This window comes from Natator depressus, chromosome 4, assembly GCF_965152275.1.
Source record: "Natator depressus isolate rNatDep1 chromosome 4, rNatDep2.hap1, whole genome shotgun sequence".
Taxonomy (NCBI): Eukaryota; Metazoa; Chordata; order Testudines; family Cheloniidae; genus Natator; species Natator depressus.
In genome coordinates, this window is record NC_134237.1 from 79,488,718 (window position 1) to 79,515,950 (window position 27,233).

At 43.0% G+C, this 27,233-nt stretch overlaps 1 protein-coding gene across 6 annotated transcripts in view; it reads right to left on the reverse strand.

Moving 5' to 3' along the window:
- Window positions 1-981: 981 nt before the first annotated feature.
- Window positions 982-27,233, reverse strand: part of IRF2 (interferon regulatory factor 2) — a 66,599-nt gene continuing 40,347 nt past the window's right edge. For 5 of the 6 annotated variants that reach the window (XM_074951246.1, XM_074951244.1, XM_074951247.1 and 2 more), the window contains exons 3-9: window positions 26,953-27,052; window positions 26,162-26,338; window positions 22,761-22,807; window positions 15,031-15,145; window positions 9,790-9,954; window positions 3,866-3,912; window positions 982-1,907 (exon numbers count right to left, since the gene is read on the reverse strand). In XM_074951246.1, coding sequence (XP_074807347.1) covers window positions 1,593-1,907; window positions 3,866-3,912; window positions 9,790-9,954; window positions 15,031-15,145; window positions 22,761-22,807; window positions 26,162-26,338; window positions 26,953-27,052 — 966 coding nt within the window. In that variant the 3' untranslated portion in view covers window positions 982-1,592. The remainder of the gene's footprint in view (window positions 1,908-3,865; window positions 3,913-9,789; window positions 9,955-15,030; window positions 15,146-22,760; window positions 22,808-26,161; window positions 26,339-26,952; window positions 27,053-27,233) is intronic. The other variant, XM_074951245.1, reaches the window with a different exon arrangement.

A 27,233-nucleotide genomic window follows, 5' to 3' on the forward strand; every position in this document is an offset into this window, starting at 1 on the left:
GTGCCATGGATTTGTAAGCAGCACTTCACACGGACAGTGGTGCTAAGGACTGAGGGTGTGACGTGGCATTGAGTTACTGATATAGCAGAATCCTACAGATCAGAACCCCCACTATCCAAACCTCCTTTTCGTAATGACCTGGATCAGAACTCAGCATGGTGTTTACATGGCTGCCAATCCTGTGTTCAGTCCACTAATAATATTTATTATTATTACTCAGAGGACTTAAAAAAATATCACTATCCCCATTTTATAGACAGGGAAACAGAGACAGAGAGACACAACAGGTCAGTAGCAGAGTTGGGAACAGAGCCCTGGTCTCCTGATTACCAGTCTGGTGCCCTGACCATTAGACCATATTGCCTTTAAGTCCCAGTTGCTCTTTCTATCTGTGCTGTGCTGCAGTTCTTCCACAGTACTTCCCATTTCATTCACAATGTACAGGATAGTTCTTGATTCTAAAGCAAAGGCTAATCCCAGTTTTCCATTATGAGATGTGACACCCTTCACCCTCATCTTTCATCCCAAAAGCCCAAGCAGTGTGGATAAGATTAAAAAATGACAAATAAGAGGATTATTAAAAATTTAACTATATCATATTTATTATCAATCCACAGGATAATTTGATTGCTACATGAGCTCATAAAAGCTATTTCACGTTTACAAAATTAAAAAAATGTGCCACAAGGATGTAATAACTGCTGATAACCCACCAAGAACTGAATCTTAAAATTATAAATTTGCTGTAGAAAAGATTTAAAAAAAAAGAATTATATTCACTTTAGAATTTTACTTTGAATAAAATATTCCCCTGTATAAAAAATAAAAAAGCTTGCTCTGGTTAGAATTAGAGTATTTTTTTCTTCTTGAAATCTGGGAATTTGCATAATATCTCTGTAATATTTTTCTTCCTATTGTACCACGCGGCATTCAAGCATAGCAGATTAGAAACAAACACGAGAAAAGCAGTCTTAATGTGTGAAATCCATATAGGAAGGTTTACCTTCCTTTTCTTTCCCCTACTGCTCAAGGCTTGTTAGAAAGAATAGCCTTGGAAAAGAATAAAGATGGGAGGGGGCTTTGAATGTGCCATTCATTAGAGCAAGGTAATAAAAGGCCTTTTCGTAAGTGCTTTTTAATAAGGTGCAGAAGCAGACTGCAACGTTGCTAGTACTGCACTATGTACATATTCACAATAGATTTTTTTGTATTTAAAAAAAATTCCAGCTAGTTCACATTTTCTCTTCCATTCTGAGGCTTTCAGTTCCATCACAGCCTTGACTGCAAGAAGTGCAGCAACACCATTTCCCTTGTGGTTGTTGGTCCTCTTATGAAGTACTGGAACTTATATAAGTGGGCCAAAGTTCTGTTTTTCCTATGCAGTAACCTTGGAAATCCATCTGGTTTCAGGTATACATACTGATGGCTGGAGTCCTGAGTTAAAAAGCTCCAGTACTGGAGTCGGACACAGCAATGTTCTATATTGTCAAGGCTTTCCCTTAGATTTGTCTAATGTGCGTCAGAGTTGCACCTCTTCTAGAGAGACATAAAATACAAAAACAAACCAAAACTAAAGAGATGCAGTCAAAGGCTTAGCAGCTCTTGACTCTCGACTGGGTGATGTCTGATGTTTTCTTGATGACACTAGCCCGTGTCTCATGGTCTGGCCTGCTGCTGCTGGCAGAAGCTGAAGACACTACTTGTGGGAGAGGGATAGCTGGGAAGGGGGGCCAGGAGCTGTTGTAAGGCAGTGGGGAGCTTTCTTCTTTGATGGTGACCTGGAGGTCAGGCTTGTTGGAAGTCACAAAAGTAGCCATACTGGGAAGAATATGAGAAGTGTTCCTCATACCCAGGTTGCTCAGATACTGTTTGCCTTCAATGTTTTTCTTTTGCCAATGAAGCCGACCCTGAAAAGAAAAAAAAACTGTCAGTGAATGTGATTTTGTAAACGACTCCTGCTAATATAACTGATACAGAGGCTGCTCTCTTCTCTCTTTCAGTCATGCCCTAAATTTCATTATGGTGTTGTAGCCAAATAAAGGACCATGTAGTAAGGAATGGCTACTAAAACCTGTGCTTCTAGCCTTTTATGTGTGACTTTGTGATTTCTTCTCCCTCCAATCCCACTCTCTAAAGTCTAGGTGTTCCTCTGCATAATTTACCCTGCTGATGGAAAACAAAGGCCATACTCTCAGTTATTCTGGAAAAATGGGCAGTGGGGCAAGGAACTCTGAGCTTCAAAGTTCAAAATTTCCCCCATTGGTCTATCAGGGGATTCCCTCCTCCTTGGAATGGGCAAGGGTTTCAGTCCCTGAATTCAGGGGAAGTTTGGTCACCCACAGAAGTCAACTGCCTAAACATAGATGATGTCTTTCCTTAGCCAGCACAGAACAGAATCCAGTGGCTGTTAACTCTGCTAGCATTATTCTTTCATGGGCTATCCACTCGGATATCTACGCGGCCTGTAGGCGATCATGCCACAGAGATCTGCTCCATCCCCTAATGAATGCGGAACATCAGTGCACACCCAGGAGGGGAATTCTATGAGACTGGGGAGCAGGGTAATCTTACTACAGAACTAGTGCTAAGCCCTGCACTGAGAAGCAAGTAGAGACATTTCTCATCCCCAGCTTGTTCAGACTGTCCTAGGGGTGTCTGCTGAGTTTTGTTCTCCTCTTCCTGCAGTAGCAGGATGGAAAATATGGCCCACAGGACCAGCAATGTTTTAGGATCACTTTCCTTATTCATGCCCTACTAAAGCCAACCCTCCTTCTGGCAGCAAGTAGCAGCTCAGCCGTACTCCAGCACACTACCCTGCAAGGTGCTATTTTTACATCCTTAGAGAATTTTCACTTCTTTTTATGGTATTAAATGTCATTAGCTGGGTAAGTGCTCCCCCAAGCTCCCCTCCCCCTTCAGGAGGATGAGAGATGAAGAGCTTATTTAACGTTAAAGTATGTACACTGAGAGCAGAGTTAATGTTGCTGCTCATTTTTGACTTCATAACAGAATTCTCCCACTGAAAGGATTCCAACTTTTTTTTTTTTTTTTTTTTTTAAACTGAGCAAGAAAAGGGTCTTGCAGGGAAGTCTTTCATGAATATGAAGCTGGAATCCTGAAGCCAAATTTCAGCCATGTCTCTAGTATACATATGTATTTTTATGTCCAATTACATGATCTACACATATAAAGCTGAGATTTACATGCACAAATAGATGTGCATGCATCAGCACGTGCAAAATTAGAGCTGCAAATGAAAAATTGTTCCATGGATTCTGTTAGGTCACAAGCAATAGCTCCACAGAACATTTGGTGGTTATATATTATTTCCTTTGATTTCTTTTCATTCAAAGCATGAGGACAAACTCGTCAGGAAAGCTCAACATGCACCACATTTGCAAAAGTCTCCATCATCAAGATCACCATTTCCTGCTATTGTGTGAGCCCAGACAACATACAAGAAAATCCAAACAAGGCTGCTCGCAACCATGATAAAATACTAAGCTACCCAGAAAGCACTGAGCCATAACACACACGCATGCACAAAGCCCCTCCTGTATAAAGAAATTTGTTTCCACAGTTGACATCTCTCCAAAGCACATTTTTGATTTTCCTGTACAAATTAGTTTACTTCTAATTTTGAGAGATCATGAAGTGTGTGTGTGTGTGTGTGTAAAACAGACATCAACTTCATTCTACAAGCATCTGAACATTCGTCTCCATACAGCCCTCCCTCCACTATTAAAATTAATACTGACTGTGTAGAAATGTATTTTGGTGGGGACAATGGGAAAGAACCTCCACAATATGTGTCACTTTAGTACCTGAAGAATTTCTCCTGAGCACTATAAAACCAAGTGCTTACCTCTGCATTTTCTTCATCACTGGGAATACTGTCCGTCGTTTCACTTTCTGTTGGACAAAATGGAAGTAAAAATGAAAGTTGGCATCATTCTACCTGAAGTATCAAAATCCATCTAAACAGACAATATCCACTGCTAAGAAACAGGTCACTATAACCTCTTCTAGAGCTAGCAAAGATTAAAAGAAACACACAAATAAATAAATAAATCAATCAAACATGCGTGGATTGACTCCAGACTTGTAACATGAGGCCTATATAAAACAGCTTGCTGAACCTGTGAGCACCTGAACAGGGTAAAATAAAAAGGTTAACACGATAAACAAGCCTGTGCACTTAAAACAGGAAAATAGACTACATTAGATGTAGGAAATGTTAAAGAGAAGCAGATGCACAAGGGGCTTATCACTGCTTAACCCTATGGGCAAAAGGAGAGACTTTATTTTCCTTCACCACTGTGTTTGCTATCTTTTTATGGTGTAGCTAAAATGTTGCAAAATCCTTTCCTTTGCTTTATCACTGTTCACGACTGCACCCAAAGAGAGATAAAGATGCTTTCACTTGATAATTTCTATCTAAACTTTCAGCCTCAAGGTCTAGTCTTCTGTAACATATTTTGTTACTGCTACTATAGAATTTGTTCTCATTTACTTTTATTTCATCCTTCTCTTGCCCTTAATATCCCAACCCAAGCCCCTCCATCACTGAATCTCCACACACATCCCTTTTATGATCCCCACAACTGCTGTACCTTCCTTGCCCCCCACCTATAATCATCCTCTCGATCACTGCACCTCCACATACACACACTCCTGCCATCAGCTCCCCAAGCACTGTACCTCTATTCACACGCATGCACACACCCCCCTCCTCACCCCCTAACCACTGCACCTCTACACACACACCCCTCTCCTCATCCCCCCACTGCACCTCCCCCTCCCCACACACACCTGCCAGAATCCCACCAACCACTGCACCTTCACACACATATACCCCTCCCATACTTCCCCTGAGCACTGTACTCACACATGCCTCTTATCATCCCCCCCGCCCATACACACACAATGCCTCCACCTCCACACTTCTCATCACATCCGTGTTCCTGTCTCCTAACCCAAATGCACGCACTGTAACCGAGCGGGGGTGAGTGGGCCATAGACACATACAGGGCTAAGCAAATAGATGGGATCACTGCATTCTGGAAAAGTCACTTTATTGCAGCATAACCTATCCACATGAGGGAGTTATATAAAAACAGCTGTAGCGGAATAGTTATTCTGATAAGGATTAGGACTTTGTACAACTTCACATGTGCTGACCTGGATAAACAGAGTTGCCGCAAGATGGTTTTTGCCAATTAAACAAAACTACAAGCTAGGATGGGAAAGGGAAGGCAGGAGGATAATCTGTATAGAAGATGAGGAGCACAATTTGGGAATGACATGGATAGAAAGAATTCATATGCAGACATGAAACAGATACTTCGATGTACAGAAATGTGTGGTAATAAAGAATTTTGTCATGCAAACAAGAAGGAATCTGTCCTCAATGTTAATATATTATCAAAAGTCTGAGCAAGAAAAGGTTCCGGCACTGGCAAGGGGAGAAGATCACTGGGATGCACAAAATTCAAAAGGAAAGAGAGCCTGCAAGACTATTTGAATTATTGTCAGCAAGATGAGGTAAGCAAAGAATGAGGCTAGCAAATGAGGGCAATAGGTGGGTGTTTGCTTGAACAGCTTCAAAAAGGAGGTAGATGGGTTTTTGCAAGAAAACATTTTTGTGTACCTCAGACCACTGTTTGGTACCAGAGATAAAATAATTGTTATCATGGTAAGTCACTGCATAATGAGGTGGCCTTCTCACGCATACAATATGCACATAGGATGTATCAGGCACATCCCTTGTGCATTACTCTGCCACACCATGCTATTGCAAGGTCCAAAACAAACCTGGGACTCTTGAATGGTTGTACCATTTGGATTTGCACAGTGCAAAGTAGAGCCAGGAGAAGTGAGATTATCCTATGAATTTCAGGATTGGTGGCAGCCCTAACATAAAACGCACAGGAATTCCTATCCTGTGAATCATTTGTATGCTTAAAAAAAATCCTGGGCCAGATCCTTGTCTGCTGCCATGAAATGCACTCATGAAGTAGAAAGGTGGCATTAAGTCACCTTCGTGTTTACCCAAGCCTGAACTAGCTGTGCACCAGGCTGATCTCCAGTCATGGAGTTAGAACATCCTGAAGACTCCCACGATTCCAGTACAACAGCTGAGAATCAGCAATGCATAGGGACACCACAACTGTGCCTCATTTTCCCCATGCATGCCCCGTATGCTGGGCCAGGAAGTGAGGGTAGCATAAAAGCCATTACATGAACACTGGAGGATGTGCCTACTCTTGGGTGATCCTCCCATAGCCAGCATAGCTGACCATAGGGCTGGTTCATGACAATGGAGTGGTGCAAAGCAGATGCTGCACATCCCAAGATCTAGTTCCACATATTTTCTATGTACTCATATTATTTATTCAGATTCTTTGGCAGAGGTTAAGAGAAGCATTTTTGTCATGTTCAGTTATACTGGGAAAGTTGTGCAAGAAGCATTTGACAGACAGACAAATGTTTCTAAGGCCCGATCTTCCATTAGTAATACATTTTATAACATTCCCCCTCCCAAAGCCCCGCTGAAGCTCGGGCCATTACAGACTAACCACAGTGGCCATGATGATCATATATCAGCATGTGACAGAGCAATGCTGGAGGTGATTCCAAGAGAACATGATGCTATTTACCCTAACATTAAGATAAAAATATTTTCTATAAAAATGTGCCTGGAACTAATTTGCCTAATGGTTGAAAGATAAAGCCACAGAGAGAGTAATGACAGGTTTCAGAGTAACAGCCGTCTTAGTCTGTATTCGCAAAAAGAAAAGGAGTACTTGTGGCACCTTAGAGACTAACCAATTTATTTGAGCATAAGCTTTCGTGAGCTACAGCTCACGATCCGATGAAGTGAGCTGTAGCTCACGAAAGCTTATGCTCAAATAAATTGGTTAGTCTCTAAGGTGCTGCAAGTACTCCTTTTCTTTTTTAGAGAGAGTAATAAGTCACACCCAGACCAATGTAATATTAATGACCGTTTAAAATGATAAACATTTCTGTTTCTACCCGTGCCCGCCGAAGGCTTGTAAGCTAGTTGACAACTGTGCAAAAATGAAGGACATGTTGTGTCTCAGACTGTTGCCGCCTTTCAAGTATGTTTAGATCAGTAACTGTCCAGCTTTGCCATTCTGCAGACCTCTGCAACAGAGACAGCCTCCCCTCTGAAACTCCCAATTCCACACTTGCACAGTGACATTATCATCAGCTGAAGTGCCTAGAGGCCCCAGCCCCTTTGTGCTAGACACTGTGCAAACACATAGGGACAGTCCCCACCCCAAAGAGTTTAGGCCCAGATCTTTAAAGTTATATCAGTGCCTAAATCCCATTGATTTCAATGGGAGTTAAGTACCCAAATACCTTTGAGGATGTGGGCCTCCATGTCAAAGTGTCTATAGTGCTCAGTTCTGTGGCCCATCTCCCAATTCTCCACCGTGTCTATCTGTTCTGAGGCTCCACAAACTATAACTTTAGAACCACTGAGCAAGAGCACTAGTGGAATGTTGGCAATGTATTTCCATCCACACCCAACGAGACTATGAAATACTCAGTCTAGATTTCCTTAGTCTAGTATTTGCTTTAGGCACCTTAGGAACTAAAGCTTTCAAATGTGCCTTCAGTTTTAACAAACTACATTTTGTTATGATTACGATCACTACATTTCAATATTTTGGTTGATTAAAAATAAGTAATAATGAAACGTAGTTTAGACTATTCCGGGATAGATTCTGCTAGCCCTTCTCATGTTAAAAAGCCCCTTTCTCCAGGGATTGTTCCATTCAAGCCTCTTGCGGAACAAGCTTCTATTCACATGAGTAAGGCTAGCAGTATCTGGCTCCTTGTTCCCTGTAATTATTACATGGGACAATCCATGGGACAATTAGTAAATGTGAATTACGTGTAAACAGTAAATGGACAAAATATACTGTACATACGACTTTCCTTGCTTTACAGTATGATAAACGTTAAAGAAAACTGGAGTGAATAGTGGGAGATACAATATGTAAAAATAAGGCTGTGCAGGGAGAGAAGGGGAAGAGAAAACAGGCCACTATGCTTCCCGGGCCTCTTAAAATAGGATTCATCTGTAATCCAATGATAGTGACTAATCAAGAGAAATCGTGGGATGAAGAGCAAATGTGATAACTCTAAAAACAATATCAGTTCTATAAGGCAGGAATAGTAAACACTGTCAACTTAAATTTGGGCCAATGTTTACATGTTGTAAAAACAAGCTTTTATAAAATGTAGAAATGTTTCCATATGGAAAATATCCAATGAAAACAGCTGTTTTTAAACAAACATTCTCCATCAGCATTTAAAGCCCCAAAACTGCAGCACTAAGAATCTGAAAGTGATACTAAAATGTCAAAAAAGTGAAACTAACTTCATTGATTTTCAGTTCAAGCTGAGAGAAATACAAAAAGAAAAAAACCCAGTATAAATGGTGGCAGAAACACTGGATTTTTAACTGTCTTTCACCTTTTATAATCAAAGGTGTTTTAGAGAAAGAAACTTGATTGCAGCATAAGGAGACAAGGTGAGTGAGGTAACCTCTTTTATTGGACCAACTTCTGTTGGTGAGAGAGACAAGCTTTCAATCTACATCATTTTAAGTTGACACTGTCTCTCTAATAAAAGATGTGCATCCTTAACTGATTTTGCACCTACAAAGGTTTACTTTCCATTAGTTACTTAATTGCCATTAGTTAAATTCCATTAGTTACTTATGTTTCCCTCCTAAGATAGATGTTGCTTTCTGGCCTCCCAGTGTGAAACTAAGGAAGATACTTGGAAGTATTCAGAGGTGAAAGTAAGCCAGTACGCCCCGGTACGGCGTACCTGTAAGAGCCAGTGCGCCGTACCGGGACCGGCTTTCCCAGAGGGCAATTTAAAGCCCTGGGGTAGTGGCGGTGGGGCTCTGGCGGGGATTTAAAGGGCCCCAGAACTCCAGCCGCCGCTACCGCCCCGGGCCTTTAAATCCCCACCTGAGCCCTGGGGTAGCGGTGGCAGGGCTCCGGAGTGGATTTAAAGGGCCGGGGCAGCAGCGGCGGCTGGAGCCCTGGGGCCCTTTAAATCCCCGATGGAGCCCGGCCACTGGTACCCCAGGGCTCGGGCAGCAGGGCTCAGACGGGGATTTAAAGGGCTCGGGGCTCCGGCAGCCGCTACCACAGCGGAGCCCCAGGCCCTTTAAAGCTCTGCCAGAGCCCCAGGGTAGCGGTGGCAGCTGGGAGCCCCCAGGGATCCTCAGTGATTTAAAGGGCCTGGGGTTCTGCTGCGGTAGCGGCAGCTGGAGCCCTGGGCCCTTTAAATTGCCCCCGAGCCCTGGGGTTCCCAGCTGCCTCTGCACCTGGTAGCTCGGGGGTGATTTAAAGGGCCCTGAGCTCCCAGCCGCCACTACCGCAGCTGGAGCCCTGGCCCTTTAAATCAAGATTTAAAGGGCCCGGGGATTTAAGGCCCTGCCTCTTTCGGTTAAGGCCACGCCTCTTCTGGTTGAGGCCACGCCCCCTGTTCAGGACTCCGGTGTACCGGTAAGTCCTCTAACTTACTTTCACCCCTGGAAGTATTAGAACTCAGGTCCAAAAAAATGACCAGTGAAGTATAAGTGTTTCAGAATCTCTGTCAGCTACTCTAAGGTACAAAGAAAAGAAACCATCCACCACTTCCCCAATGGTGGTATCTGCCTAATTTCTCAGGCCTATGTAACATTCCAGTACTACCCGGTGAGCTCTTCTGAATCTTGTGAAAGTTCTTTTGACTTACCTGCATAGGAGGAGACTGGGGAGATCTGCAGAGGGTACAGCTGACTCATGCTGAGGGGCTGCTCATCACACTCTGTTGTCACCTCTACTACTTGGCAAACATCAGGAGGATTGGCAACTATCACCTGTTCCTCAGTACTGCCATCAAGGTGGGGCTGTCCTACAACTCCATATCAGAAGGAAGAGATAGGTTATTGCAAGACTCCCTGATTTGTCAGACACATTGAACTGTTGCATTAGTACAGAGGTGGGCAAACTATGGCCCACAGGCTGGATCCGGCCTGTGAGCCATTTTAAGCCGGCCCACGAGCTCCTGCTGGGAAGCAGGGTCTGGGGGTTTGCCCCGCTCCAGTGCTCCAGCCGGGGAGCAGGGTCGGGGGCCGCTCCACACAGCTCCTGGAAGCTGCAGCATGGCTCCGCTCTGGCATAGCAACCGGGGAGCAGGGTTGGGGGCCACTCCACATGGCTCCCGGAAGCCGCAGCATGCCTCCCACCCCACCCCAGCTCCTATGCACGCCAATGGCCCCACTCCAATGGTCCTCTCCAGGGCTTCAATGGGAGCTGCAGGGGCGGTGGCTGCAGAGGGGCAGTGTGCAGAGCCACCAGGCCACGCCTCCACATAGGAGCCAAAGAAGGGACATGTCGCTGCTTCCGAGAGCCGCTTGAGGTAAGCGCTGCTCGGAGCCTGCACCCCTGAGCCTCTCCTCACGCCCTGACCTCCGACCCAGCCCTGATCCCCCTCCTGTCCTCCAAACCCCTCAATCCCAGCCTGGAGCACCCTTCTGCACCACAAACCCCTCATCTCCAGCCCCACCCCAGAGCCCGCACCCCCAGCCGGAGCCTGCACCCCTGCCCACACCCCAACCCCCTGCCCCAGCCCTGATCCCTCTCCTGCCCTCCAAACCCCTCGATCCCAGCCCAGAGCAACCTCCTACACCCCAAGCCCCTCATCCCCAGCCCCACCCCTAGCCAGAGTCTGCACCCCTTCCTGCACATTCCTCCCCCACCCCAGCCTGGAGCCTCCTCCTGCACCCTGAACTCCTCATTTCTGGCCCCACCCCAGAGCCCGCACCACCAACCAGAGCCCTCACCCCCTTCTGCACCCCAACCCCAATTTTGTGAGCATCCATGGCCCACCATACAATTTCTATTCCCAGATGTGGCCCTTGGGCCAAACAGTTTACCCACCCCTGCATTAGTAGTTAAATTGTGGTCTTCTCACTACAGTTTCTGTGCTTGCCTCCATGCCTGACTGTTTCTAACAAGGCTTCTAAGGAAATTTTGGTTGATGTTTTCAGTCTCTAACACCTTCAAAGCTGCCACCTTCCTTTCCAGTTGTCACCACTGGAAATGCTTAAGCAGATGAGTAAGTGTGGCCCACAGCCAGAGGTAGCCCACAGTTCCACAATGCAACCTGTAGCTATGCTAATCTTTAATAGAGAATTCAGGGCTTGCCAGAGTATACAGGGCTCCATCTTTATCAGAACATTACTTGCTAGAATCAGTGATTACTGTAGGCTGCACTTCTATATTAATGGTGATGGGTAGCTGCAATACATCCCTCTTAATGTCAGACGCAGCGCCTGGCAAGTTGCCAGTGCTTTGCGGACTTTGGATGCCTTGATACACATCACGTACTGTAAGGCACAGTGATTCAAAACTCATTTACAGACAATGGCCCAAATTAATCCCTGGGTAACTCTACTGACTTCAGTGGTTTTAAACAGGGAATGAATCTGGCTGAGTTTCTCCTGGAGACAGGAATGAGGCAGGGACTCCTTGCCATCCCCTGCAATATCAGCTACTGTATGTAAAAAGCAATGTTGAGCTTGTTAGCCTCTAAGCACCAGGGTCTGTGACTGAAATGTATTTCATGATCTTTGCGCTGCAATTTGGTTAAATATTGACAAAGGAGTTTCCTACTTCGGCAGGTAAATGCTGCTCCACACCTTGGTTAGAAAAAGCTCCATTTTTTTTCCTCTACAAAGTTGAGGCAGCCTGTAATATTCTGCAAGTTCTCCATTCAAGGATCCCAAAACACTTTACAGACATTAGGTAAGCCACACAACACAGCTGTGAGACAACTAAATATTTTTACACCTGTTTTACAGATGAGTAAACTAAGGCACCCAGAGGTTAACGGACAGTGAAACAAAGGTAAAAGCCAGGAAGAAAACCCTGAACTTCCAGACATGTGTTCAACCCACAGACAAATACTTCCTCCTTGTACAACTTCTTTATCTCAACAATATCAACATAAAACAATTACACTAATAAAATGCACCCTCTGTCTAGTAAATGGTGGGGGCATTGTATTACAGAGAGCATATCCATGGTATGTGGTCTGTCCCCCACTCCACTAGGCAAGGTTTTTTAAATGAACAGGGATTCCAGCACTGATGTGAAATACATTTGCTAAGCAGAAGTTGTGCACAAATATAAATCTAAAATAACCAGCAGGTGATAAAAAGCTCAGGGTTAGACCTAGTCTCGTGAGTGTTCCTCAGAATTCACAATCAAAGACAAAAGAGAAAATTATGTTCTACTTTCATTTGAACATAGCGGGTCAAAACTCCTTACTCGGGCAAAAGTCTCATGATTTCAATGGGAGTTTTGTGGGAATATGTGCTGCGGGATTTGGTTCAGAGTGATTTGTGAGTAGTGATATACTGTTAGACTGAAGGATTATAAAATGATGGATTGCTTTGCCTATTTTAAGGAATAGGAATTGCCATACTGGATCTGATCAACAGTTCATGTAGTCTGGTCTTTTGTCTCTGACAGTGGCCAATACTGCATGCTTCAAAACAAGCTAAAAAGTAACCAAAACACATTTAGAAAATTACACTATATTGTAACAGGAGGGTTGCAGGGGAGACATTTCTTCTAGCCCCAAACTGGTGCCAAGATTGTACACTGATGTATGACAGATTTACTAATTCTTCTCAGAGATGACATAACTGCAGATGCTATTCTTATTAACAAAAGTGTTAAACAAGCATTTTTTCCCATTTAAATTAATTGCATATAGTTTTGTTCTGTAAAATGACAAGTAGCTAATCTGGAAACCTCCCCAAACCAGTATTTTATGAAGCAATCCCAGCAAACATAACTTTAAACAGACATTGACTAGGCTCTTTAAAAGGAGCCTGATTTAGAATTCCTACCACTTTGCTCCCGATACTTACTTCCACTGTAAACAACATTCCTCCTGGTACTGCAGCAAGCTCTCAATAAGAGCAGAGAGGATGGAAAAAACATCCCATGTTTATTATCAGTGTGAAACCGCGGTGTTGTGCAATGCTGTCTTATTAAGAACACTGCCTTCATGGCCTTATCTTTCTCTTCATTATCTGGAGAATTCTTACCCAACCCCGAGAGATAACTTCAGTGCACATCAGCAAAAATACTGGTAGCTTGGAAAAAATGCCATGGGCTTGGCCTCAGCTGCACCAGCTCCCTCTTTCCCTTCTAATCCCCAGCACACACACGATGAATCTATTCTGCATTTTTTTTTTTTTTGCTGTTTGTGTTGAAAAGATACTTGGAATAGTAAATAAGGATTTTTCCCTGTTTAGTTCGAATAGACAGCACACAGCCTAGATAATTAAACTAGAAAGCACGCTCACACAAAAGGATGCTCTCAATTACAGACCAAATCCCAAATGCTTTATTTGTGAAATAAAAGATTACTCACATGAGTGAAGGGAGCAGGATTTGGCCCTAGGTATTCCTGCTATGAATGATGTATACCTAGGAACAATGGCAAAAATAAAGCCCTACAACATTTGGATTCGCTTCTGTTTGCCTGAGTAACTTTCCTTATTTTTATTATGGCACATAGACCAGACTGATAAATATTAGTGTCATCTACTGGTCTACTGAGAACCTCTTATCAATGCAGAGTGCATTTAACTTCCAGTGAAGTTAAATGGAAGTTGAAAGCACTCAGTACCTCACAGAATTGAGCTCTATAAGCCTAGTCCAAATCCATAGTCCATTGAAGTCAGTCTTTCTTTTGACTTAATTGGGATCAGGCTCAATATGCCCCCAAAAGGGTTTAAATTGTCCATTGTTTGACTTATAGTTTGCTAAATAAAGCAAAAATGTATAAAGTTTCTTCCCACTGGCTCCACATCAACCTTTGGGTATTTTAGATTTCAATTTGCACCTGGGTCTGACCTACTTGGGAAATATGTTTCACTACAGTGCTGGAATTCCTCTAAGGCTAATTTTAAGACCCTCTGTAATAGAAGGAGCAGAAACCTAAACATGCTCACAAAAACACAGTGCAATTAAATATACTGCTCCCTGGAGAGCAAAAGCACCCATAAATTTTCCATCCAGAAAAGTCTCTCAGTGAAAAAGCTTACAACTTAGCCTGCAAAATAAACGTGACATAAAACAAGTCACTGCAACTAAAACCTATCATCTTTGCAAAGAGAAAGTTAACATATTTGCAAACACTTCACCTTGTACAGAAAAAAAGACATTCCAGGCCAAGTGGTGATTGAATTTCATTTCACTGAAACAATAACTACAGCCAAAGAACTGTCAAAACATAACCTAACTTACATCGCTAAGAACTAGTTATTCACATTTTACTTTGTCAGCTAACTCCTAACGCACCAGTTTTCACTCATCTTCGCTGTTAACACTGTGATGTTAACAGAACATTCTGTTACTGAGGTGCAAGGTTAAAATTATCTGGGTCACATCACATTTAACCCTTTATTATATATTTTTAAATTACCACCAAAATGGCAACCTGTCAAAAGCCCTTCAAGCCATCTTGGAATCATGAGAACTCTTTCAACTTCTACACCCCAATTTTACTACCCAGCGTGCACTGGCTAAAATATCAACCTGTCTGTGGTTCTCTCTGGAGCTGATTAATGTCAGGAAGGGCCACCAAAGTGATGAGAAGTACTTTTTTTCCCCCCTCAGAAGATGAGCTTGTTGCTCCCAACCCCTGCTAGCCTTGGAGCAAGGGATTGAGCTAGAGACCTGAACTCACATCCTGGGTTTGTGGCAAACCTTTAGACCACAAACCTGATCTTGTGAACTATGTTTTATAAAACTTTGGCATACTCCAAAATGTAAAATACTGTTGCTAGGATCAGCTTCATGCAGTCATATGTGCTATTCTGACACCATCTATGTCATGAACTGGAGTTTAAAGTCTAAAGACACATGCGTACTGGTTTACCACATGTGAGAAGTACACACTGGAAGCACTTACCTACAATGTTCACAGTACTGTCAACTTCACTTTTTATAGTGGAGGGTAGGAAGCAGTCAGAAGAGACCTCAGTTATTCCATTAGTCACTGCGAAAGATGACTCAACTGGTTCTTGCTAGAATGAAAACAATGGAGTTGTGTCAGATTTATTTTTGGTTTATTTTAGGAATCTTGACTTTATTTTCTATTCATCTCTTTGTGCCAAGATCACAACATATCAAATCAGTTTCTGCCTGTCACATACCCACTGCCCCCAGGTAGAAGCAGGATGAAGATCAATACTTAAGTTCTCCAAAAGGAGGCCAGAGATAACTACATTTCCATGCCTTCTCCATTTAAACTGAAGTTAAGTCACTCTTCACATTGACAGCGAGCCTCCAAAGAACAATCAATTAATATACTATTTGTTATAAAAGATTAACATTGGGGGTAATGAAGTTGACACACTGCCTTAAAACAGCGTTTTATTAAACATTTATCCTCACTGCTTTCCAAACATACTGCAGCACTGAATTCTTTCTGAAATAACGCCTGAAGTGTCTGTTCAGTAATTACTAAATTCTATCCTTAATTTTTCTTGATCACAAGAGTTCAAAACAAAACAAAACATTTATACTAAATCAAACCTTCTAGATCTTGTCACAGCTGTTGCCATAGGGCAATTCTGTTGGGAAAACAACCACCCCTGTTCTATACACAATATACCTCTATGCATTAGCTGTATGTCAGCTGGGGAATCTATACAACTCTCCTTTGAATATACTGTAGAAGTTATTACAAAAACTTGGGAGTTCTTTAACAGGCCATCATTTTTTTAAAACAAGGGATTAACTGCAAGATCAGCCCTCCTCCCTGCTGGATACCTGACAAGGCCTACAAATCATACAGGATATAATCTGATTTTGGACTGACAATGCCAGGATTAATAGGAAGGGCCTGATTCAATTTTGCCCTGAAACTTGTGTGATCATTTACATCTGAGCAAACTGAGTGCAAAGTAGGTGTAAAAATATACCATTCCAATTTGGTAGCATTTTATACTCACTTTGCATGGGTATAAAAGAACACACAAGGTGCAGGACAAAGGCGAATTGGGCTTCAAGTTTTCTGTTCCCAGCCATTCACTCTGGAAATCCAATAAATTTTATGATCATGGTGGCAGAGAGACTGTAGGGACAGTGTGATGTCCCTTTTCTCATGAGCTTGCTCTAACTGGATAGTTTTTGGCAGGCATAGCTGCAGTGCTACCAACCAAGTAGTTACCATTTTTGGTCCTGATTCTTGTTTACACCTCTCTTTACAACGGGGCCTTAAAGTGAGTGAAAATATAATTTAGTCCCATCTGAAGGACCCTTTACTCTGCCAGAGCTATGTAAAATGCCCTTAGCGTAAATGAGAAACAGGCCCTTTATATGTGATGTCAGTTGTGTCAGGCCCATAAATCAAAGCATCAGTGTCTTCAGTCCACAACTGGAAAGGATGAATTCTGATAACTTTGACTAGTCCATCATAAAGGATCCATGGACAGCAAAGAAAGACTACAAAAAATTCTAGGTTACTTGGGCCATGACTCTCTTCTGACATGCGCTGGTTTAATACCAGAACAATTCCACTGAATTCAGTGAAGTTACTCCTGATTTAAATGAGTGTAAGAGAATCAGACCTTTGGTCTATGCGCACGCACACACACACAAACTTAGGAACTCTGGAGAAGATGAAGCGTACGGGGCTGTTACCTGGGGATCAGTGGATTCTGTGGATGTGTCATTATGAGACAAATATTTTTACTTATATCCTGTATATAACATGTATTACTTGTACTCAGACCATCTCAAAGCTTGGCTACCTTGTTGTAAGCTGTTATAAATCTCTCTAAATGGATAACTTACTATGTGTGCATGTGAGAACATGCACCGGTGGGTTATAATCTATTGGTCTTGGGAATGTTTCCAGTGGGCTGTTTCTCTGCTACAGTTCCCATACGCTATACCTGACAAGCTATGAAACAAGTTATAAAACCACCATTTATTCTTACTACAGCAGGGCTGCAGCTGCTCCTACAGAAATCAATGGCAAAATTCTCATTGATTTCACTGAGGGCAGGATAGGGCCTACTGTCTAAAAACCGAGTCAGGATGAATTTACATCCAGAGCTAAAGATCAAAATGGTCCCAAATTATCTGGGGACATGCACCAATTTTTTGTGATTTTTTTAAAAATCAGAATTGATTGTGGAAATCAAAGTGAAAAACAAATTTTCTCTTGTTAGCAGTGAATGCTGAATAAAGTACCATAAGTTGAAAAATGCTAAACAGGAAAAGTCTAAAAGATTGAGACAAATTCATCCCTACTGTCAATCAGGAAGTAAATGGTGCTATGATGGGGGTTAATTTGGCCCATTGTTTGTTCAAATATATTAAAGAGCTTTTTAAAATGGATGCGACAGACATGGCAATTTCCTGAAATATCCTTGAAAACCCTTATTGAATTAATTATCTTTGGAGTTCACTGTATTAAAGGAAAAGGTTATGTATTATTGTGGGCCTGGATGATCAATCTACTATATTGAACAATATGGCAGACAAGAATGATCTTTCGGGACAATACATGTGAAGTTGAATTCCTGGGAAATAGCTAGAGGGAGGTGAATGCAAATTCCTTCCCCCTACTTCTACAAAAACCCAGCCTTCTGAAGCTACGCACTCAGGAAGGGATCATGGTCTACTGTTTTCAGAATCTGACTATCAAAGGCCACGCTATATATAAAAAAAAAAGGCTAATTTTCCCAGTGTCCGTGTGCTTGTTCTGAGCTAAAGCAGTTATGAACTTGTAACTACAGAAAAAAATCCTTGGTGGGATCTGAAGGACTGACTCCTACCAAAGCCCTGCTGAAGAGAAAGGGGTTATTTCTGGTAAACTTATTAGCAAGTGTACAGGCTCTTTTATTGTTTTAATATGTTTTTTTCTGTAATGCTTCCACCTTAAGAATAAATAACCTTGCTTAGAAAGGACTGCATGGTAACTTAAAACTGTGGGCAATTACCTGGTCATAGCCTTTGGAGACAGAGTAAAACAGACACTGGCCTGTTTAGGCAGTCTGGCTTTCTTGGGATATCACAGTGTAGGCAGGGAACTGTGCAGCCTAGAAAACCCTCAGACAGGAGGGAGAAACATACAGGTCTCCACCCAAGATAGGGGATAGCTGGCAGCTGGAAGCCTAGAATGGGTGCCCTTGGTGGACCATGGAGGGGAAATACAGGTGCAGTTGCCCTGAACTGTGACAATTCTGCTCCCTCTCTCTGGGTCTCAAATTCTGCCTCGACTCAGCAAAAACTGATCCAAGCCAAAATCTTCAGAACAAACTGTGCAAGTGGTTACTATAAAAGTGGTACTTTTCTACAATAGCAGACGCTTTTCTGCCTATCACGTGTTTGTAAAAGTCAGGTAGTAGTTTTCCAAAGGGACCTTAACATTGCAGCCACAAAACAAACATTTCCATGTTTGTACAATGCCTAGCATAAAGGGGCTACCAATACTGACGGGGCACCAGTGTACTATCAATATTAATACTAATAATCAGCAATAGAGAACACTGAAGTTAGAGCCAGATTCTTGGCCCTAAGTTCACTTTGCACTGCACCAGCACCTCATTGGTACAAAAAGGATCTTAAAGCCATTTCAAGGAAGCAGCTAGAGATTTTCAGCAGGGGTTTGTCAGGGGCAGGAATAGGAGGGGCATGCTGGGGGCAGGAAGGGAGCACACTGTGTCCCAGCTGGTATTTAGTCAGTGGAGCAATCCCTATGGGAATGCGGCAGACAGTGTAACTTGAAGCAGACTGAATTAGGTTGCTCTAAGTTACACGAGGGGCTGTTTCAGCCTTTGGCACTGTAGAACTATGGAGACAGAAAGGTGTCAGAGCTGGGGATCTAGGGCTGGATGCTCAAAAGGAATTAGGCATCTATGTCCCAGTTTTGGCTCCACTGTGATGCCTAACTCCTGACTAACCCCTGTAGATACCTAAACACACTCAAAGCCTACATTTTCAGGATAAAAACTCCCTCAGCAACAATGTCTCTGCCTTTGGGCATTCACACTGTTGGCTCACCCTAGCTGTCCGGATGCCTACCTCCCACCTGAGCCCCAGAGCAACTGTCAAACCAGGGGATACAGAGGTATTGGGATGCTTAAATTGCACATGGGAGCTGACTGGTATGCATATTCAGAGGCTGCCTACCAGACCAAGTCCCAACCAAAACCCACTTGGAGGAGGAGCCCCGTGGTTAGAGCAGTTACCTGGGATGCAGAAGACCCAGCTTCAATTTCCCCCTTATGCAGGGGGAAGAGGGAGGATTTGAACCAGGGTCTCCTACCTCTCATGAGGGTACTCTAGTCACTGCATTATGGGATATTCTGATGGGAGGGGGGGCTCACTCAGGCTCTCCTGCTGAAGCTGTTAGAATGTGGATAAATAATGAAACGGTGATTGGAGCAGGAGGCCCAATCTCATTGCCCAGTGGCTATTTAAGTATTTATTCACAGTCATTGGGCCAGAGAGAGAGAGCGAGAGAATGGCTCTACAGTCCAGCGGTTAGGGCACTCACCTGGGACATGGGAGACCCTGGGTCCAATCCCCCTACTCCAATTTCTCTTTCATTGTTTTCCACAGTTGGACAGATTCAGCAGGAGAGACCGAGGGAACCCCCCCATCAGAATATTCTTCTGAGAGGTAGGAGACCCCTGTTCAATTCCTCTCTCCCCCTCTGCCTGAGGGACAAAATGACCCTGGGTTTTCCACATTCCAGGTGAGCGCTTTACCACAGGGCCAAAAGTTATAAGGTGAGCATCTGCAACAGAGATCAGCACCTCCTTGCATCCCTGTGCACCTACCTCTGTAAGAGGGGCCATGCTTAGTATTCAGTTCTCTTGCCAGCCTCTCCCATTGGCTAGCTTAGGTGTCTCCCTGCCTCACATACTGGCTTTTGAGAATACCATTCTAAGATGCCTCTCTCTTCCTACTCATTGTATAGGGAGCCTAGGTGTCTAACTCAGGCTTTTCAAATTGCAGCATTGTCCTTGTGATTTTCCGAGCATCTAAAAGTTATGCAGTGTGTCACAACACCTAACTCCTTTTGAGCACTCAGCTTCCAGTCCTTAGTCTTCTCCGCCTGTATAGTACGGACCACGGGATTATTTCAGGCACTTTAACAGGCATCAGGTCATGGAAAAGTTTCCCAGTAATCTTCATGAGAATGAAACACTGTTTTAAAGGTGAAGTGCAAAGCTTTCATTGAAAAAAAAAAAAAAAAAAAAGAATCCAAATCAACAAAACACCTTTGTAGACTTGAAAATTATAAGTGTGTTTCAATTTTCAAACAACATTTTTGTAAATTAGTTCATCCTTTACCTATCTGGCAGGATCTGAGTTAAGGATCACTATTACTCCTGCAATAATCAATAGCATTCTAATAGTTGTTGAGTACAGAGACTGCAATCATTTTAAAACAAATGATCTAGAATTGGCACATGCACAGTTGTTGAAATAAACCAGAATACTCTGGGATAGCATCCTGGTTCCAGCTCATAGGGGCTGGTGAGTTCTAAGCTCATTGGTGTATGGGAGAGTGGGCTGGAAGCACGGACAAACGGCTTACACGTTCCAGTGTTGCAGAATACAATATCCGGAAGATGCTGCTTCCAACACTGGGGGCCTACTCCTAAGAACACTTATTACCAGGCATAATGCCATGAGTAATAATCCCACTGACTTCACTTGAACTACTCTGGTAATGAGTGCTCAGAGGACTGGACCCATGTGAGTAGGAGAGGGGCAGTGTTTCTCATTAATAGACCCAGTGCTACCGCTTTTATTTATTTAATGTTTTGACTGTAGAGGAAGTGTGTGGGGGAGCGGTTAAGATAGTGTATAACTGCAGCCAATTAGCAAGCAGTTGGCCTTGAAGGACACCAGCTGCTGCTCCAATCAGACAGAGAAAGATATGAGTAGAGAATTGTTTCTTTGCTGGCAATTTACATCCCTCTGGCTGCTAATTATGATTGGTACTTACATTAAAATGAATACTGGTGACTATGTAATCTTAAAACAATCTTAAAAATCAATAAAAATACAATAAAGTAATATCTTGAAATATGAAGTATACTTATGTATTAAATGAGACAAATGCCAGCACAGGTTTTGTTTGCCACACCCCTCCATTGAAAACCACTGTCCAACTGTAATTTGATTCTGTGAGGAGAATTTTTCCCTGAATTTAATTTTAAGAAGGGTGCATTTCAAAAAGGGTCTTAGAGTTCACCATCCATAAAATCCTTTCCATGCCCTTAAGGAGGGCCATGGCATGCAGAGCCTGCCAAGTGGAATAGCTCACACATATAGAAGAACTACAGTTTCTTCTCCTCAAAAATTTCAATTTAATTAGGGGAAATATAAGGCCAGACCCTGCCATACGTACTCAGGCAGAATTCCCACTGACTTCACAACAGCTGGGGCCAAATTCTCCTCTGGTGTAAGCAAACAAAATTCCCACTGACCCCAGGGATAGCTGAACCTGCGAATGTCAGGCTTGAATTTGGTCTCTCTTTAATAGGGAGTGGCAGGAAAGTCAGGGGTTGCTCATTACTGCACACTGCTACAACTCATACACCACAAAGGAGCTGCTACTGTGGCCACTGATTTCAATGAGAGCTTTGTCTGAGAACAGGTTGCAGGATTTGTCCTGCGTTCTGCTAATGCTTTGAGATGGTAAACTTTGTTTTCAGTTGTTTCTTCTGAACAAGATTTCTGATTTATTTCTGGCGTATGGCCCAGTACTGCTAACATTTACTCTGGAACATGCGTCAGAGTCTCTCTAATGACTTCAGTGGAACTACTCCAGCTAGGAAGCACAACACTTGCTAGTGAGGATTAGCAAGTTCAGGCCCACATACGTTTTTACAGGAGCTCTGCGGTCAGTTCTGGGATGTGCAAAGGAGTCATGAACACAGACTGCAACCCTATTAGAGCTACTGTTCTTACCTAAATACACACTAATTTCCATCACAACAGCATCACAAATTAATTACACAGGGTATTGTTGTTGCCTATGACCATTCCCTATATAGTTATTTTATTTCTATCAACACAAACGTACATTTGCTAAATATATCCACAAGCTGCCTGTTTTCCAATATCCAGCTGCAACACAAAAGCTAGTTCTACTCTGATCACATCAGCCACAGTTGCAACAAGCTTCATGTTAAAGAAATGCAATATGTGCCATTCTAAAGACATAAGGCGAGAAACCACAGGCAAAGAAAGATGGTGGAATGGACTACAAGTGGCTCGGATATTATTTTAGCCCTGGTCTACACTGGCGGGGGGGAGGGGAGGGGACGGGACACCTAGGATACACAACTTCAGTTATGCAAATAGCGTAGCTGAAGTCAGCGTATCTTAGGTCAACTTACCTGGCCGTGAGGATGGCAGCGAGTTGACCGCTGCCGCTCCCCCATCGACTCCGCTTCTGCCTCTCGTGAGCTGGAGTTCCGGCATTGATGGGAGCGCATTTGGGGATAGATTTACTGTGTCTACATGAGACTCGATAAATTGATCCCCAAAAGATCAGTCACTACCCGCCGATCCGGCGTGGGTATAAGTGGGTATAAGAAAAGTTATAACAGAATTATTGACACAAGCTAGAGTGTCACTCACTGTGAAACAGCCAACTCTTACCTTTATTTGTTTGGATTTGTCATCCTTCTCAGTCTTTGGTTTCTTTCCTGGAGCAATGGAAGGAGGAAGGTTTGTTACAACCAGTTGTGAGATGAACAATCAATCAACACCCAGCTACCCCCGGCGGAAAAAAAATTACTAACTATGAAATATCGTGAGGTGCCTCAAAACATCAGGACCTGGTAGGGATGGGAGGACACATTATGCTTAATTTTGAACATGCTTCAGCACTGAAGGGCCAAAAAGTTCAGTTTGAATATTTTGGGTACGTGCTCTGCTTTGGAAGGACTGTATAAAAGGAGCATTGATGGGGCAGAGAAGAAAAAAATCCAGTGGAAAAACAGAAAAAATGGAACACAGAGAGGACAGATTGAAAAACAGGGACTGAAAAAAGGAGGAGCAGAGGGGAGAAAGCACACTCCTAATTAAAAATAAATACAGTCTATGGAAAAAGAAAAGGAGTACTAGTGACACCTTAGAGACTAACAAATTTATTTGAGCATAAGCTTTCGTGAGCTACAGCTCACTTCATCGGACGATAAAGTGAGCTGTAGCTCACGAAAGCTTATGCTCAAATAAATTGGTTAGTCTCTAAGGTGCCACAAGTCCTCCTTTTCTTTTTGCGAATACAGACTAACACGGCTGCTACTCTGAAAACAGTCTATGCAGTACACCATACATAGATCACCCACTCATTCAGCCTAGCTTGGAGGTGGAAGACATTAAATGGCCCTGGGGTGCAGGAACAATTTGTATAGTGGGGCTGCTGACAGCCATTGAACCAAATTGTAAACCTTGTATGTGATGGAAACCACTTCAAGCCAGGGGATGCAGCAGCACCCCCAGCATCCCTAGTCCCAGCACCCGTGAACGGCTTTTCTTTTCTTAATATGCAGTACAAGGTTCCCTTTAGTTAGAAAAACATGTTTATTTGAATGCAATCACACTTGAAAAAAAAAGCACATTTCAATTAGAATGAGAATGGATTGTGAAATCACACTTGTTTTGAGAATCCAAATAGTTTACTATATTCACAAAACCTGGAACTCCATGAGATTCACCAATCTCTTGTACTGGGACACTGAGCATCACTGTGAATTAAAAATCCTTGCAGCCAATTTATTTTGCCCCTACTTGTGCCTCAGTTTATTTAAGAGACAGAGCAGGAAGCTGGCAACACATTATGCAATTACAGAGAAGGCCCTGTGTATTCCAGAATCAGCCCTTACTGCAGCCCTGCACTCCAGAAACTCAGCTGTCATTTTGAAGACAAGTTATGTTTCTAGCCTTTATGGCTATGAAGAGAACCTTACAAATTTGAATGGAGTGTAACTCACTGCAGCAAGGTATGCCAGAGTCCATAAAATACATCAAAGGCAGGTGACACCCAGGAACTTTAAAACCAATTATCTGCTATGCCCAATCTGCCATACACAGCTCAGTCTAGTCCTTCCCCTGTAAGTGCCAGGTTCCCTGTCTTTCTCCTCCAGTCACACTCACCTTACCAAGTACAGCATCACCTCAGCCACTCCTTGCCTTTCAACCACCACTGGGAGTGTTTGGCTGCAGGTAGCATGAGAAATGGAAAAAGGGGGAGGGCTTGTGCTTGATAGTAGTGGAAGGAGTGTTTGGTGTGGGAATCTCTGATTGGGTGGAAAAGAAGAGAGGGGGAAGAGTGGCCAATAGGAGCTGTACGTGCCTAGTGGCATATAGGAGTAGAGGACTCAGGCACGGAACCTGCCATCTGGGGCAGGAACGGGGCTGAACGTGTAGGATGTGAAGCAGACTGCAGAGGAGCACTAGGTCTAGCAGTTGTAGTTTCTGTTTTCTTTGAGATTCCTAACCACTATCTATTTATGAAGAAAACATAACTTAAAAAAACAACACAGAAAGAGGTAAGTCCACACAGACCCTAGCTAATTTACACTCTGGATGTACCCTATTTCTGCAACCGAATCCAACCAAGAGTGGGTTTTTTTCCCAACCTAATATCCAGCAGGCAGCAAGATGTCTGCCTCCTAATTCTGAATGAGTTCTGTTAACTATAATCATCTCCACTATTTCCCTGATCTCCTTCCATGAAAGGAGGATACCCTGCTCAGACAGAAATCTCCCAGGAGGCCTAAAGAGAGAGCGGAGATGCCTCTATGCGATCTTCTCCCCTATGGACACATTATGGCGATTGGGCTATGGGTGCCTTTAGAAGGTGGAACCATGAGTGAGTAAAGGAAGGTGCCATTCTCCATGGCTTTCCCACCTCCTATAAGGTGGTAGATACCTGTGCCTAAGTTGATGCTTCTTGACTAATCCACATCTGCGCCTCTTTCAGAAAGAGTTTTTTGTACAGGCAGAAGGGGGAAGCGGGGGGAGGGAAGGATCTGCTACAAAGCACAGATCTCCAACGTATGCATGTATACCTGTTCCAGTGCTAAGTGCCACCCAATAGGACACTAAGGCTATGTCTTCACTACCCACCGGATCGGCGGGTAGTGATCGATCTGTCGGGAATCGATTTATCTCGTCTCATCTAGACTCGATAAATTGATCACTGAATCAACGCCTGTACTCCACCTCAGCAGGAGGATTAAGCGGAGTCGACAGGGGAGCCGCCACAGTCGACTCGCTGCCGTGAGGACGGCCAAGTAAGTTGAACTAAGATACTTCGACTTCAACTACATGAATAGCATAGCTGAAGTTTCAGAGTAACAGCCGTGTTAGTCTGTATTCGCAAAAAGAAAAGGAGGACTTGTGGCACCTTAGAGACTAACCAATTTATTTGAGCATAAGCTTTCGTGAGCTACAGCTCACTGAAGTTGTGTATCTTAGTTCGAAAACCGCCCCCCGCCCCCCAGTGTAGCCTAGGCCTTAATCAGACACTTGATAGGATGGGGAAAATGTCAATTTGTTTCTCTTGGGGAGTAGAAATGAAATGATTGTAACATTGTAGAAGTAGACAGGTTTTTCCCTTTAAAATGTAGCAAAAATCAGAACTTCCATGTCCCACCTTGACCATAACATGTTTCCTTGTTGCTCAAAATATGAAACAGACTAGATATCTGGGGTCAGAGCCGCAGCTGCTAATTGATATGGCCCCATTGTCTTCAAAGAAGCTAAACCAATTTATATCAGACACTTGATCTTCAGACAGCACATCCTGTGTATCCTCTCTCTTTCAAAAAAAAGTATATTATCCCTTTAAATGAATGCAGTCTGTCTATTGTTCATGGAAAGTTCCTAGATTCAGAGGATATTTTGGATAAATACATGTGACTTCACAGAAGCCAAGGTATAACGGCATTATTTTGCAGGTCTCAGATTCTGAAGTAGAAGTCTCCATCATCAAATTAATATCCAGCTAGGTACCTAACACTGATTTCATGTTCATGGGTCCCTTTGTCTACCTTTTTTGGAAGGCCTTTCGGATAAGGGTAGCATCCTGTAAACCCTGAAGGCATTGTTTCCTTTCTTTATACTTTTGTCTTTGACTTCTTCTATATCAGGCAAGGAGTTCATAGCACATCGGAAGTTTGCCTTCCATGTCTTTGGATCAGGTTTATCTACTCCTGGTTGAAATTTTCCTAACAAGCAAGAAAATAAAGAAAATTAGGTACATATTAAACATGTTTTCAAAGCCCAGGGAGAGCTAGTAGCACCATGAATTAGTGTCAGTGCACTCCTTTTGATTCTGGAGACAAGTTCAAACCACAGTTTAGGTTGCAAGACAAGGCTCATTTGGTGATCTCATTTTCATGCATATCTCTAGACTTTATGATTGGCAGCTTCTTCTCAAGAAAGGCTGGAATAGTATGGGTGTTGCAGATCAGATCAATGCTACAGTAGTGCGAGTAAGCTTTTACAGCACTTACCTTTATTATGCCTGGTTCAAACCTGTATTAAAATTTAAGAGCATAAGGGCTGCTGAGCCGTCTCTACTCCCACTGATTTTGAACCAATTTTGTTTCCATTTCGGTCAATGAAGTTTCACTGTTGTCTTCAATGGAAGCAAGTTACGGCCCCTCGATAAAGTTAGGAGAGTACCAAGAATGTTGCAAGAGGTACTCAGCATCTCACAGATACAGGTCCTTAAATTCATTCACCGTATTTGCAAAAGCAAACAAAATTAAAGGGAAAATCTCCAGGAGACACACAAAGGCAAACAAAATCTGGTCCGCAGAAATGAGAGTTCCAGTACCTGTGTGAATTGCCCAGTTTCTAAATAAAGGAGCATCTTTTTCAACATCCCACCCATGTCGTGCAGCGTGCATCCAGGGAATCTGAAAAATCTTCTTCTCCTGGAAAGAAAAACAAATAGGATATGTCGACACTGATTGACTCACAGATTTTCTGAGGACTTTAATCCACTCATTTAAAAACACATCTACAGTTCCAGCATCTGCAAGTGTTTCATTTTCTCCCTTACGGTCCAATCCTGCTATTGCTAAAGTCAATGGCAAAACATCCACTGGCCTCAGA